Source organism: Sinohyriopsis cumingii, chromosome 9 (genome assembly GCF_028554795.1).
Source record: "Sinohyriopsis cumingii isolate HCF-2022 chromosome 9, ASM2855479v2, whole genome shotgun sequence".
Classification (NCBI taxonomy): domain Eukaryota; kingdom Metazoa; phylum Mollusca; class Bivalvia; order Unionida; family Unionidae; genus Sinohyriopsis; species Sinohyriopsis cumingii.
The window spans coordinates 92,982,684-92,998,680 of NC_142969.1; the positions used below are offsets into that span (position 1 = coordinate 92,982,684).

General features: G+C 36.7%; 1 protein-coding gene across 3 annotated transcripts in view; it reads right to left on the reverse strand.

Annotated features, from left to right (window-relative positions):
• The window catches only part of LOC149792257 (SH3 domain-containing kinase-binding protein 1-like), a 158,904-nt gene that overhangs the window by 16,215 nt on the left and 126,692 nt on the right, over nucleotides 1-15,997 (reverse strand). For all 3 annotated transcript variants that reach the window (XM_089970784.1, XM_089970783.1, XM_089970782.1), the window contains 2 exons: nucleotides 8,501-8,620; nucleotides 5,646-5,727 (listed from right to left, as the gene is read on the reverse strand). In XM_089970784.1, coding sequence (XP_089826910.1) covers nucleotides 5,646-5,727; nucleotides 8,501-8,620 — 202 coding nt within the window. The remainder of the gene's footprint in view (nucleotides 1-5,645; nucleotides 5,728-8,500; nucleotides 8,621-15,997) is intronic.

Sequence of the window (15,997 nt, forward strand, 5' to 3'; positions counted from 1 at the left end):
TACCATCTTAGGCGCGAAATGAGTATGACTTTTCGTTGTGTTTTCTTTTTACAACGGCAGGTTCCCAGTTTTGACCTTTCAACTGAACTCTGGCTGAATCCCCTTCCTTAAGTGGTTTTGCACTTTTATCATAATAGTTCTTTGTTTTCTTTATACAAAGTGTAATTTTCTTTTTGACCTCAGCGGTGATGGGTGTTTAGAGAATTAATTTTTCATGGGTTGTTGGGAGAATTGATCTAAGTTGTCTCCCCATCAACAATTGTGCTGTGAGAACCCAATATCGAGAGCAGTGGCTTGATACTCTAATATCCCTATAAGTGGTTCTCTACCATTGGTTTTTGCTCTTGAGAGAATTATCTTTACAGTTTGAACTGTTTTATTCGCTAGGACATTCAAATGAGGGTATGTGGGACTCGATGTACCATGTTTAAAGTCCCATTCTTTTGCGAAGCTTGCAAACTCATGGGAAGAATAACATATCTGATTGTCCCTGATAACGACTTCAGTATTCTGAAGCACACGAATATGCTTTTCAAGTGATTGATAAGAGTACAACTTTTGAGCTAGTGAGTGCCTTAACTTCAAAGTAGCGACTGAAATAATCTACTACAACAATGTACACTTTATTATCTCATGTAAATAGGCCTGTGGTGACATTTTGCCATGGGTATTCAAAAACGTTCTGGGTGATGAGAGGTTCCTTTTGGTCAGAACTTCTGCACTTTAAGCAGATACAGCATTCTGACACTAAATCGGAAATGTCAACTGAGATTTGGACAAGTAGTTAACCATACCAAGAATGGTCTCTAACTCCTTGCGGTTATGAGGGGGTTCCATTTCTCTGACAGCTGCTACTTTGGCAGGGTCAGGTTTGAGACCTTCTGCTGCCAGAATGTGCCTGAAGTACTGTACTTCTGTGACACCTACTTCCAGTTTTTCCTCATTTACCTGGATTCCTTTTACGAAGGAACATTTGAGAACATTTCACAAATTAATATCATGTTCGTCGCACATGTGTCCGAAAACAAATTGAAACAAAACCACTTAAACCTTCAAAACTCTCATTGATCTGCCTTTGGAATTCATCATGAGATGATTTAAACCAGGTGGTAGATGCAAGAAACGATAACGACCGTAAGGGTTGTTGTAAGTTGTGAGGTATGAAGAGTCACATGACAGTTTTATTTCCCAATATCCTGACCATGCATCCAATTTGATTAAGTATTTTTCACCTGATAATTGGGGTAGGATATCATCTAATTTGTTCACGGGGTAATGGGGACACAAGATGGCTCTATTAAGATCTTGTGGGTCGAGACATACCCTTAGTTTACTCTATTGCTTTTCTATGACAACTACAGAATTTACCCATGCTGTTGGTAATTTAACTAGGGCAATGATATTTTCATTTTCCAAGTGATCAAGTTCAGTTTTGAGTTTGTCTTAAAGTGTGACAAGTACTTGCTGTGGAGGGTACACTACAGGTGTAGCATTGGGGATCTCTGCTGTTGAAGACTTTGGCATATTCCTTGAGAACTGCCTTAGTAAGGGACGTACTCGTTACATTGTACGTTTGACATCTGCATCTGATCTGCATGTGAATTTGACTAAGCCCAACTCCATACGAGACTGCAAACCAAGTGTAGGTGGGTTTTGTTTTAACAATGTAGAACTCAAGTTCATGTGTATGCTCAGTGCGTTTACATGAGACTGACTGTACCCACTGTACTCAGACAATAATTTGCCGTCATATGTGGATAATGTGTTTAATGTAAGTTGAAGGGGATGATTTATGCTTAGCTTTTTTAATATATGCGAGGGTGTGATGTTAATTTGGGAGCCAGTATCCAATTTAAAATCAATAGAAACTAAATTAGGTCCTACCTCTATCGCCACATACGCCTAGCCATTTGCAATTATGTAGGTTTTTTTTTTATGCTTTCAATATATAAATCCTTGATTTGATGTTCAGTATTAATCACACTGACCAATTTTGATCTACAGACTTCCTCAACATGATTGAGTTTATGACACTTTTTGCAAGTCTTTCCCTTTGCAGGGCACTTGTCCTGGCTTAAATTGGATTTGTATCTGCAGTTTCCACAGGTCGCATTGATGCTCCGCCTGGAAGATGTGGTCCATTTCTTTCTCAGCTGTAGTTCTTTTGGTCTTTTGTTGTTGTTGTTGTTGTTGTGGGGTTTAACGCCATTTTTCAGCACAGGATAGGCTATACATGGCGGCCAGTATTAATGGTGGAGGAAGAACCCGGAAAGCCCCGGAAAGAACCACCGACCCACGAGAAGCTACTGGTAAGCTTTCTCACATGCCCACATTGGCTGAATCTTAGACTCGAACCGCCGCAGACAGAGGTGAGATGGCAGTTATCCGTAACGAAGAGCGCTTTAGACCACTCGGCCACTCAGGGCCCCCTTGGTCTTTTGTTGAATTGTCGCAAGTACTTTGAGTCTAGCTGATGCAGACATGGTCTTGAGCTGCTCCTGGGCATATTCATATTGTTGACTGATGTTAATAGCCCTTTCCAAAGTCAAAATTTCACCTTCACTGATATGTTTTTCTTGTATCTTTATTGACGATACCCCAAAAACAATTCTTTCATGAATTGTTTTGTCTTCAATTTTTGAAGAGACAGTCCTTGGCCAAGAGTTTCAATGAAGTCACACATTGGTCTATTGTCCTAGAGCCTTGCATTTCATTGTTAAACTTGAATCTGACAAAGACCAGATTTAACTTTGGCTGCACATGATGTTTGAATTTTGTAAAAAGCGTTGATGGGTCCTTTTTTTCTGCATCCGTCAAAGTCCATGTGTTGAAAATATCTCCACCTTTGTCTCCTGCCCAAAGTACCGGTAGAATGTAGTTGGCTTTGACCGCATCACTTCTACTTATCAGGCCATTAAATATTAATTCAGTGTTGTTAGAATTTAGCCCATGATGTGGCAAGGTTGGAATTGTCCCTGTCCATGGTAGGATTTGGCACACCGAAAAGATCCATTTGGAAGGTATTAAGTTCGTATACTGAATTTTCAACATTTTTAAGGTTCTAAATTCGTGCAAAATTTTCCATGGATTGTAAAGTTTTTGCTTCAAAATATCCATTTATGATTCATGTGCTATTCCAATCATGTTCACACTTCTGACACTATTTTGTGTTATTGAGTTAAAACATAAGATGAGATGCCATGTTCTAACTATCAATAACTTTAAAATATACAAACGACTACTGTGAGGTCTTAACACTGAGTGGTAACAAGGAGGTAGACATCTGAAGATAGTACCAGTGGAACTATGTCTCATGCACAGAGGGTTCTGATTGGTCAGTTACACATGTATAATGAGTGTGTGTGTGATTTGGATTTTTAATGTAGCTTTAACGATTTTTCAGTCATATCGCTATGATGTCTGCAGTGTGGCAGTTTATAGTGATGTCTAGCACTGGGGCATCATGCCACAGACATGTAGCATGATGTCCCACCCAGTCACATTATCCTGACACCAGGCCGACCAGTCCTAACACTAACCTCGTAATATTGAGCGCCAAGCAAGGAAGCTGTTAGTACCATTTTTGTAAGTCTTTGGTATGACTTGGCCGGGGATTGAACCCACGACCTCCCGCATCCCGTGTATAATGTTGCACCATAATGACATTTATATATATAAAATAAAAAAAGAACACTGACCCTGATAGATTTGTGTGAATAGTTTTGCATTTAAACCTGAACAAAAAGACCGATACAAAATAGTGCAGTTTAAATTAAAGTAAAAATACAAAATATTAATAATGCTTTTTCTCTCTGAGACTTACACTCTTATTGACTGAACATTCATTCTTTTTTCAAAACCATAAATTAAGTAAACTGCTCCCACAAAGATAACAATTTAGATAAATTGGTGAGTCTGTGTGAACCTCTTTCAAGCATGTTGTTGGGCTGGGTTTGTGAACAGTAAACCATGCCCATTTTATCAAGATGTCAACTTCATGGTGGTTACAGAATATGACTATATGGGAAAGCATAGTGTGCAGAGCTATTCTCTGTAAGAAGCCATGGCAATTTCATCAATATGCACAGATAGCTGGTGGAGGCTTTTTCTTAATCCACTCTACCCACAATATGAAGTGTGGAGAATTTAAAACTTGTCTGAGCTGTACTGTAACAACCTAAGCCAGATAAAAGATCAACTTGGTGATAATAAAATTCATTCTGCATTGCAATGATCTTAGCAAACAGGATTAACATCTATCAAATAAACTTATAGTCTGATCAAACAAGACCTCCACAGTAATAACCACTCTGCACTACTGTCTGTGTCTCTGCTATCTGGTGATTTAATATCCAATTTTGGACATAATCCCTATGTCAACAAACTCAGAGGACACATCTCCATGTTAAAAACAACAATACAGTTTCAAACGTCTGGCCCAATTTCTTTATTTTCATGACTTGCTACAGTCAATCTATGTATCTTCATTATAATTTAAATGAATTAAATTTCCTTCATACAAAAATTTTATTCTGCAAAATGTAAAACAGCTCATGCTTATTGGAGTACTTCATTTGTTAACTTCAGGTCTGAAGGTGTGTAGTTTTGCATATTGTTGTTTGATGTAATTAAATCTTCATGTAGTCTGCAATCCAAAATGCCTTAATAAAAGTGATTGGTTTTGAGAAGAAAAAAAAAACAGAACATCAGAAGTCTGGAATAGTCACATACAATTATTTAATGACAACTGACACATGATGGATGCCGGACCATACAATAAAATCATGTCTTATGACCAAGTTAACTTACAAGCTATTGTAACATGCTTTCTGATTAGTCAAACAACAAAATCTGCAATAACAAAATGATATACTGTTTGAAACCTCAATGCTATTCCTTTATCACGAACATTTCCAATATTTAAAAAAAAATGTTATTCAGTTTTTTCCTTCAAGATATTTGTTCTTTCAACCAAAAAAAAGGTGAAATATTAGTATGTACTCTCCTCTTGATAAATGTATGCGTGGTGTTACAATGTCATATTGCCGGTGTAGGTGTTGTAGTATTTATGTAAATTGTACATCTTTAGTCTTAAACATGTCTCATGTCAGTTTTTATTGTAGTTGCTTTATGTGTGACATGTAACAGACCTTGTCAAGATTTGTTATATGCATTATTATTTGTGTTACATATTGATTTTACCTAAATAAATTATTATGATCATACCTCTGTAATTTAGTGCTAACAGCACAAGATAAATTTCAATTTTTTGCTTCTGTTCCACTAAAAATGTCTAAGGTAGGTTAAAATGAAGATAGCTGTCTAAAGTTTGAGTATCTGGGAGGGCTCATGCTAGCTGTTTTACACTAACCTTGATCTGCCTTCATGTATTGCACTAGCTAATCAAGTTCTACACTGTATGTTCTACTGATCACTCCTAACAAACTGCAATAGCAAATCCGGGTCTATGCAGTCTGTCGCTGAACCTGACTTGTAAGCAAGTATAGATGGTAAAGCGAAATGTACAACAGAAAAAATACCATTAATATTCTCAAATCCAAAAAGATAACTGTTAACCCCTAATTCTAGACCCATTTCAAGGCACAATTTATGCAAATGAGGCACCCAGAAAAAGCTACTATTACCTGCTGTTGTGGGTTCTGGTGGTCTGGCAGGTGGCTGCTGAGGTTTCTCTTTGGGTAGTGATTCCTTAATGGGTGGAAGTGACTGAAATATAAATGGGCAGACTAATAAAATCAAACATTTTATCAAAATTTTCATGCAATAAACATGAAAAGTTGACATCTACTATGGAAACAGTTGTCGATTTTCAGCGTTTTTGAGACTGCCATTTCACATAATAATAATACAACAAAATGTGGTGGAGAGCATAGATGTTTTCAATAGGCAAATAAAAGGTCTACAGTGGTCCTAACTTAATCAGTTTAGCAGAACTGACTTAAAAATATTTGTTTTCAGATATGGAAAAATTACTGATATGGTTTATATAGAAGTTTCATATATATATGCCTTCTAAAAAATCTACAAATTTAGCATACATATGTGTATGTCAAGCATGTGAGAGTTATTATAAGAAATGAATGTTAATATGTGGCTGTAATTACGTTTGTTTACTAAAACTTAAACTTAATATATGTATTTTAAAAATATCGTTGAAGTGGTTTTGCGCATATTTTTATTGACTACACAATAACCAATATTCTCTCTTTACTGACAATTTGTGTATGTCAGAATAAAAAATAAAAAATTTCCCAAATATTGTTCAAGGCTGAACTAAACAGAATGTAGGTAGAAAATGGCTCCCAATTATTACTGGAAATTATTTCCTGAAAGTGCTCTTCTACCTACCATAACATAAATCATTCATTTTACTCAGGTTAAATACTTTTTTAAATACATGAACTGAAAGACTTCTGAATTACCAACAAACCAGAATACGAAAGCATAGGAATGGATGGCATTTAAACAAAGGAAAAACTTAACCTAAGAATTTGTGGCAATACCATGAAGCAAGCATACAAAATTCAAATCTAAGATTAAGGACGATACTGAAAATTCTACTGAGCATTTACTTTTAAGCAAGCTCACCCAAGGTCAGTCATATGAAAGCATGTGATTTCTTTATCTATTATCAAACTGACTGGCTTATTGGGCTGGCCAGCTACAGATTGTTTCTAAAGAAGACAGAGATTTGGACTGATTCATATGACTGAGCAAAATTAAGTTTATCAACCAAATATAAATTTCTGAAAAACTGGCATCATTAATGTATTCATTTCCAGCTGTCGTAATATGTATAAATATTCAAAAAAGAAATGAAAAGACAAAAGCAAGTGAAAGTTTTCTGCTTAGAAAGGGTTAAAAGTTTACAACAAATCTAATATATGGCAGCAACTTTTAATTAAAATTCTCAGCATAAATGCCAAAATGTCACAAGGACCTCAACATGTTGTCAAGTTATGCAGTCTTTAACTAAGTTTACTTAAAAGAAACCATTATTTTGTTATCAGACTTACCTAGACCAGTAGCCTTTGATCTTTAAACCCCAAAATCTAGGTTTTATTTAACCTTAATGGCAAGTCATCCATGAAGTATGGTCAAGGAACTTCAGAAGAAAGTCATTAATGCAAAACCACTTTCTTTGAGCCAAAAGGACCTTAACCTCTGATGATAAAATGAACTAGCCCTTTTTAAACTTAATTGCATGCCCTCCACAAAATGTTCCCAAGGTATAAGACCTACAACTTAAGTTATTAGCTGAAAACTACTACTTTTTTTATCTACTAGTCACCATAACCTTTGAACCCCACAAAAATCAAAAAGTTTCATTTTACCTGAAAGTGTGAGCAAGTCCACAAACTTTGGTGAAAATATGAAGAAAAAAACCTAATTATTTGCTTTTCAGGTACAATGATCTTCACCTTTGACTTTCCAATCCCCAAATCAACAGGCTTCTACCCTACTCCAACTGCAAGCAATTCACAAAGTTTAGTCCAGCTATTGTGCAAAAACCATTTTTCTTTTGTCAGTCATACTGACCATGATCTTAGATTCCAAAACTGAAAGTCTTCTTCCTTTATCCCCAAGTACGAGCCATTCACAAAGTATGACTTTGATGTAAATCTAATGCTATTTTTTTGAGCACATTTTATCTTTGTCTATGACCGTAACATTTGACCTTTTGATCCCAAAGAGACAAGTTTTATTGTTGTTGTTGTTGTGGGGTTTAACGCCATTTTTCAGCACACGATAGGCTATACATGGCGGCCAGTATTAATGGTGGAGGAAGAACCCGGGAAACCCCCGGGAAGAACCACCAACCCACGAGAAGCTACTGGCAAGCTTTCTCACATACCCACATTGGCCGAATCCTGGACTCGAACCCACGCAGACAGAGGTGAGATGGCAGTGATCCGTAACAGACAGCGCTTTAGACCACTCGGCTACTCGGGGCCCCTAGACAAGTTTTATCTTTTGGTCCCCATAACCTTGATCTCTGACCCTAATATGAACAGGTGTCTTTCCAGTTTCAAATGCAAAGGATCCACAATGTGTGGTCACAGTTGGTGATAAAGAACTCAGGATATGGAGTATAAACCTTTTTCTTCTTAGTCACTGTGACCATGACCTTTTGAGTCCAAAATCAAAATGGTGTCTAACTTATATACAAGAAATCAAAAGTCAGGTCAAGATAAATGGTATAAAAGTTTTATTACATGGAACATTTTCTTTCTTTCAGTCCTTGTGACTCTGACCTTTGATTGTTAAGCCCAACACTGACAGGTTTCATCCATGGCCCCAATGAAACATACGTACAGACTTCAGTAATGGAAAAATTGAGTTATTGTGAAAAATACAAAATGAGAACGATGGACAGAAAGATGTACAACATCATAAGCATGATATGCTTGACCTAACTGCAGGCATATAAAAAGAAAAAGATCTATTTCTGAACATTTGCACTCAGCCTGTTGTATACCTTGGGAGACTCTTCCTTCTTGAAGCCTATGGTGCCTGGAGGTTGGGGATGAGGAGGCTGGGAAGGTTTTTCTTCCTTGATCCCATGGAGATCTTTCACATCACCATTTCTCTCATCTTCCTGAAAGAATGTTATCACTTGTAAAACAAAAGAGAGAATATTCACTGACTTATTAATTTTTTATTTTTGGTAACTACTGGATGACAGTAACATCTTCCATCTGTACCAAATAATCTAATCACAGTATTATACTGCAAGGCTGGATTAGTCTTATCGATACAAGACGCTGGCAACAATCTGCTATTCTCCTAAGTTTATCAATGGTGGCTGCCAGTGCTGAGATTTCCTCATTTTCTAGAATATGCATAAAGAAAAAGATTTCATCAACAACATAATGGAATAATCTCCTATGCACTGATGAAGTACTGATTTTATCGACTGATAACTGTCTCTTTAAGAAAAACTTTGACTCATTCAAGTAGCATGGAAAATCATCCTGGGTTAAAAATGAATGGCAAATTTTGCTCACTGCATAGAGACTGGTTAGGCAGGTTTATGAATATGCATGAAAAATGCAGAAATCTCAGCAAAAGCATCCATGAGTAATATTCAGAAATTGTGGACAATTATTTATAATGAAACCTGCCCCAGAAAACATGTCCATATAAATGACAATTGCTCAAAGAGAACAAAACAAATAAGCCATATCTCTTAAGTATTATAAGATATTTCATCTCCATACAAAGAACAGAACATTTTGGTCCCTTTAGAGTCCTTTATAGACGGGTTTCACTGTATCTGGTCTTCTTTCCTTTCAACTTTAATATGAAATACTAACCAAGTTAACAGATGTTTTGGATTAATTTTTTTTTACAAAACATGTGTTGCGCATGTGCTACTGCTGGTTGTATATAGGTTTGAGCATTTATGTTGCCACATATTAATTCCTATGCTGTTTAAAGTAACACTCTACTTTGGGTGACAATCTGATCTTTGCCAAATGGTAAAACTCTGAACTACCCTTGCCATGAATCGATAGAGAAAAGTATGGGGTATACTGCTGCCACATACCATTGCTTATCTTTTACTTCAAGGAGAAAATAAAACCCTTCATATTGTCAAGCCTGCCTTTTAGTTTTAAGCTTTATTAAAATAAAAAAAACTGTAACCCTTACTTTAATTTAGGATGTGGACAAACATTTGGATGGAGATAAAGACATAAACAAAAATGCAAGAAAAAATATTCCAATGTAGGCTCAATTTTTTTTGTTGCATGCTAGCTGCCATATAAATATGCTAGTAAGGAATCATTTTATTATCTGAAATGCAATTTAGCAGGCACCTATATGTAAATGACAATATTCTTAACAAACATTTATAACTGCTTCTGTAAATGTTATAAGTATCACCTCTGTAAATGACATTTGGAAATAAATGACAAAACTATGTGGTCCCTTGAGTAAAAAGGTGTAACAATTTGTTATTCAAACACCTCAAAATGTTTTGGAATATTAGAGGAAAAAATAAACATGGTTATTTTTATTGTGCAGTACTTATCTACCATTGCAGTGATATCTCTTTTTTGGGATCTAGTCTGCAGTCTAAAGAGAAAATTCCCTCCTCCAATTAGTAAACAACAACCTGGACCAAGACTAAAGGACATCAGTGTGGGGAGGGAGGGAATCCAGAAATAATAAGAGGTAAGTATTAGAAAATTAAATTTAGTTTTATCCCAAAAAACTACATTTTAATAGCAGTCTTACAATACCTACTATTATTACATTGCTGAATTTGCCAGCTCAAAGGGAAGCTGACGGTCCCCAAAACAGCCATCATGCAAAACTTACCACCTCTTCTCAGCAGAATGCTACCGAGGAGGTGAAGATGACTTGCTGACAACCCGATGAGCTCATATAAATGGACTTAATGCTTACATGCCCTTGCTTTGGTGAAAAAGAGCAAGGAAAAAGTTGAATGAGAATTACAAATGCAGCGCTCATGATACTTAATATCATCCGGAGAGGAATAATTAGGAAAGGCCCTAGATGTAGTAATAACCTAAACATAATCTGCTTTGATTCTCATTAAAGAAAGATCTTTCTCACTGAGGCGAGCAAGTCTTTTGATATTCAAACTAATCCACCTAGGCATAGTGGCCACTGATATATGTAGTACATTTGGGTGGGATAAGATAATGTTGTCAGTTGTTCCTTTTCTCTTTTGATAAAGCCAAATAGGAATGCAAAACCTTGATTGGACAAAATGTTTTATGTTGACCATCCCTAGTACAATTGTGACTGCGATAAGGAATCTCAACTAGTTCTGGTGCTATCAAAGGAAGCTGTTTCTTAGCCAGAAAACCAAGTCGGTGGAGGAGTTTGAATCAGAAATGTATAAGCAACTGAAACAAGGACAACACTTCCACTGACAGGCACAAAGTTCACTCATCCTCCTACCCAAAGAAACAAGATCCCTTACTGTGAGATGCTTGAAAGAAGCCTCCTCTGAACTTATGCAATGTTTCACCAAGGCCTTAATGAGCTAGAAACTGGTCTCTAAGCTCAAAATACCTGACAAGATCTGGGAGACGAGGATCCAACCCAGTGGTTAAATCCACTGAAAACATTTGAGTTTTAGAGAGGACTGCTCTATAGCCTTAATGGTGGAAACTTACCGTGTATACTCACATATAAGCCAAATAATTTAGGAAAAAATAAAGGTCTGGAAGAAGAGGGGGGGCTCGGCTTATCCACGGGCCAATGTGTAATCTTGACAGTTTTTAGGTCTTTTTGTTGACTACTGTAATGGCTGTAAATCTTGTGACATGAAACAATATTTTTTTGTGTCCTAAGACATAAACAAGTAAAAATAAAAGTAACTTTCGGTAACCCGACAATTATTAAACTGTTATAAAGTACTATGATTGATTTTGTTATTATTTTGCATGTGCATATTTTATGATTTCTCCAACACAAAGTTAACTAAAGGTAAATACAGACTTCATAATTCGCGAGCCAGCTGAGTTTACCAGGGAGACCATGATGAACTATAATGTACAGTACTTACACAGTGCAAAGTGTCACTTAAATCATTACTTATTCCCAAACATAAGAGCAGATTTTGCTTTATTCATTGTTTCGACCAAACTGCATTCTTCCAGATAACATTTCAGCTAGTCCTTAACAGATGTTTCATTTACAATGAATCACGTGCTCACGAGTTACTCATTTTCAATGATATAAGCGATCCTACAAATTGAGGTAATATTTTTGAAAAGGTACACGTTTATTTGTACAAGGCACATAACCATCATAATTTACATGTTCATGAAGAGTGGTAATAATAATATCTAAAATTCTCATAGAGATCAGCAAAGATCAACATCAATCAATTTTAGTTTTTTGTTTTAGCTGAACAAACATAAATTTCCACACAATGGAAAGTTTGATGTTTCGGTGTCTCCTAAGTTGATAGTTGGCAAATTTGTCTTTCATTTTGCAACAGCAGTACAGGCCAGTTAATCAGTAAAATCCTGAAACTGGCTTGTGATAAGTGGGAATTTTGACTGGTAACTATACCAGTCTAACATTGGTATATATGGTATAAAAATGCCAGGTGTTCACTTGTGTAAATTTCTTTCATGGGAATGGAGCTATAACATATGGAGTTAACAGCTTTCGTAGTGATCATACTTGGGATTGAAATTAATTGTGGATGATTTTATTATTGTGGTTTATTTTTTTGTTCTGGTGTATTTTATATTTTTGTATTACTGTAGAGGTAAAAAAATCATTAAGTGAATAATGTTTAAACTTAACATTCTATTTAGTGAAGAAGCAAATTCTTTATACTAAAATAATTATTTTGTCACAACAATAATTCACAGGTGATGCATCAGAACATGTACGACTTTTCTTGTTTAGAAGAAATGAAAATCGAAGATATAATGTAATAAGCAGGAGTTCTCTGCAAAAAGTTGGAAGATATGAAACTGGGAGGTAGGCGTGGAGCAACTCCAAAATTTGGGAGTTTTGTTTTCCTCTTCGCATGAAAGTTGACAGGTATGGTGTAAGGTCGCTTACATCAATGTGAACTACAACCCAGTTTTTACAGTATTAGCATAATTTTCGAAGCATTATTTCCAAAACTTTATTATTGTATTTTGGTGATATCATAAAAGTTGAGCACAATGGTGCTCGTGATTTGACTCCAAGGGAAATACTTAATTCAGTGTGTAATAAAACGTACAATGTACACGCGGTGGCACCATTATGTAAATATGTTCAGCAGCCTAACTGCGAGCACTGAATCAAACTGTATTGTTTATTCGTTATGTTGTTATACTGGGATTACATTTTAATGAGTTTAGGTATTTACAATTTCAAAGTAAAGTAAAAAGGTAATTACCGGTGCACAGATATAAAATGTCCAATGCAATAATGCATAAACAAACAATAATAGAGTCAAAAGTGAGACAGTGTGTTACAGGAACTTGCGATTTCTAAATTCTTGTCATCATTCGATCAAATTATACACAAATCTAAATCAGAAAGAAACAATAACAGAAAAATAAATAAATTACTTTTCAAACAAGTTTATACCATTTCTTTATAATAATCATGCATGCCAACCTCGAGATAAGTATACAGTGAAGTTTATTAAATACAAGTTCGCCTAAATAAATGCATTTAGAACTTACCTCATGCATCTTGAGATGCGTCGGAGTTGTAAGTCGGCTCATATGCGGGTCATGCACTTTTTAGTGTTTATACCTGTTCAGTTTGGGAGTCAGCTTATACGCAAATGGGCTTATACGTGAGTATATATGGTAACAATCTTTTTTTCCAAAGTGAAGCAGAAGGAAATCTGCAAACTATTGTTAAAGATGAGCCGAATGGATCAATTCTGACTTCACCCATTCTGGAAGATTTTTGCTCTGCACTGAAGACCCTGAAGTTGAATGCTTCCTGGTCTGATTCATGCACTTGGCATCCTTGCAAGAATAAAAAATTATCACGATCAATTGATAAGGGCCAGAGATCAGGAGATCACTCCTCAGTGGTAACACTTCCAGGGTGTTGACTAACAAATTATGATTGATGAACCATAACCATTGGCACCACAGTGAGGTTATAAGGATGAACCAAGAAGATGAGGTGCTGACTCTATGAAGAACTTAAAGATGGGAAGCTATAGGCGTACAGTTGATCTCAATTCAAACTGAAGGCATATACTGACCATGCACTCTGATCTGGAGACATAAAGTGATTGTTATTGAGTACTCATGCAAACAAGTCAACCATTGGCCTCTCCTACAGCTTAAAAACACTCAAGTCACCGATTGGTACAGAGACAATCTATGAGGATCACATTTCCTTGCCTTGACAGGCTTTCCATTAGAACATTCCTCTTGCCTAAATGTCATGGAATCTGGCAATGATATGCTTTGAAGATGTCCATTGAAGGTGATTCAAAGTTTCCAACCAAAAAGAAGGTATGAATATTCCCTTGGTGTCTTGAGTTAAGCCATGTCTGATCTGTCTCTGATGACCATAAGAACAACTGTGTCTTACAAGATTGATGTACCCCTGCAGAACTAGAAAAATAGTCTGCATTGCAAGATTGCTTATATGTAGGGAAGAGTCCTGCCCAGATCACAATCCCTCACAGACTACCTATTATGGTCCAGGTGAGCATCCCATTCTAAATCTTAGGCACTGGTATAAAGAAAATGGTGTTTTGGGGGAGAATCTGAACTCCTGCTTGAAACCTGTCCTGATTACCGCAACAACTGAGATGGTGGTGAAATTAGGATCTAAACAGAAACCAAGCTGAAATGGAGTCCTTGTCAGGTCTCCAATTTGCTAACAGCAGAAATTAGAAATGTCTTGTATGAAGTCTCCTTAAGAGAACCAAATCAAGCAGACAATGAAGTTCTCTCAAACACCTTTGTCGTGAGTTAGTCTGATAAATCAACCCCTCAAATCTGTGTTGATAATGATGGATGATATGTGGGTCTGATGTCACCTGTCCATTAAAATGTTTAGTGTTGCTGCATGCAAATCTTTCTGGAACAAACATGTGTACACTTTAGGCACATACTGGTAATTCGTAATAGCCATATCTAGGGCAAAATTCAAAATGGCCACAAGACAGAGGGTTGTTCTTTTTCATGTGGATTTACAAGTCTCCAAATAAAGGATTTGCTCTGGAAATATAATGTACACGCCACCAAAAGAACCCTTCAGCAGACAATGGCTCCATAGCCACAAGAAATACTGGTAAGTGCATAACATGTACACCAATGTGTGCAGTAAAATCTGGTTGAAGATATTTACATGTTTTAATGACTGGTGATATCAGCCCCTAACCACCAAATCAGTATCATCACAGGTGAAGGGCTGATTTATTGGCCTAGTTATGATGGGAAGAACCAATGTGATTCTGAAGGAAGGAACACAAGTTATTCCTTGCTTTGTGAGGAAATTAATTCCCATGTAACAAAAGTTTTGAGAAGGAATCAGATGTAACTTCATGAGATTGGGAATTGCTTTTCCTGAATAAACTTCTTTAAGGTAGGAAACATGAATGAAAATTGACTTGACCTGACAACTAATAGGATGTCAGGAAGAATGATACTTTGCAAGAGAGGACTGACTCCCTAGGATCAATAATGGGAAAGGAGCCATCCACAGACTTCTTGTCCGGGCCATACATTTCTGCCCATTTAGCCATGGAGGGGGATAAAGGAACTATACAAGAGTCTGCCATTTATGATGGAATCCCCACCTCATGTACCCCCATCCTTTTCCTTTAATAACTACCACAAAGACCAAAGACCCCTATACTCAAATAGTTAATGGAGTCAAGGAAAACTCATCATTGGGGATATGGAATTTGTGAATCTCCAAGTTCACTCATTGGTAGGAGTCTGAAAGCCCTATAGGGGTTCAAGGGAACCAAAAGAATGGGCTTTTGTCCAAGAGGAGGTGTGATACTTTCCATCAACTAATGTCCAGTTACTGGTTTTTGACTTACCCAGTAACTTGTGCCTGGTGCTTAGTACTTAATACACAGTGACCAGTGTCCAGAGGTGGTATCTGGTACCCAGTGATCAGTGACTGCTATATGTTGCTTTGTTTACTTATCCAACCCTAGTAGTTTGTGCCTGGTTCACAGCATCTCACTGCCTGGTATCTGAAGATTCAATTTCTGCCTGATACCCAGTATCTGAAGCTTTGACTGCTGTCCCAGGCCTGATATCTGTAGCTTTGCTTAGTGTCTAGTGTTTGGTACCTGGTGTTCAGTGCTTAGTAGCTGGCAACTGGTTCCCAATGACTCAACCTGGTACCTGGTGCTTGGTCACATGATTGTCAAGAGGAGTCTCTATCCTATCAGAAAGTGTCAGGACTAGAGACAAAAGTCAATCTAGACCCTCTAGATCAGCTGGTCCTACAAGAATGCCCTTTTCCTATGCTTGAAGGACAGGACTTGCTC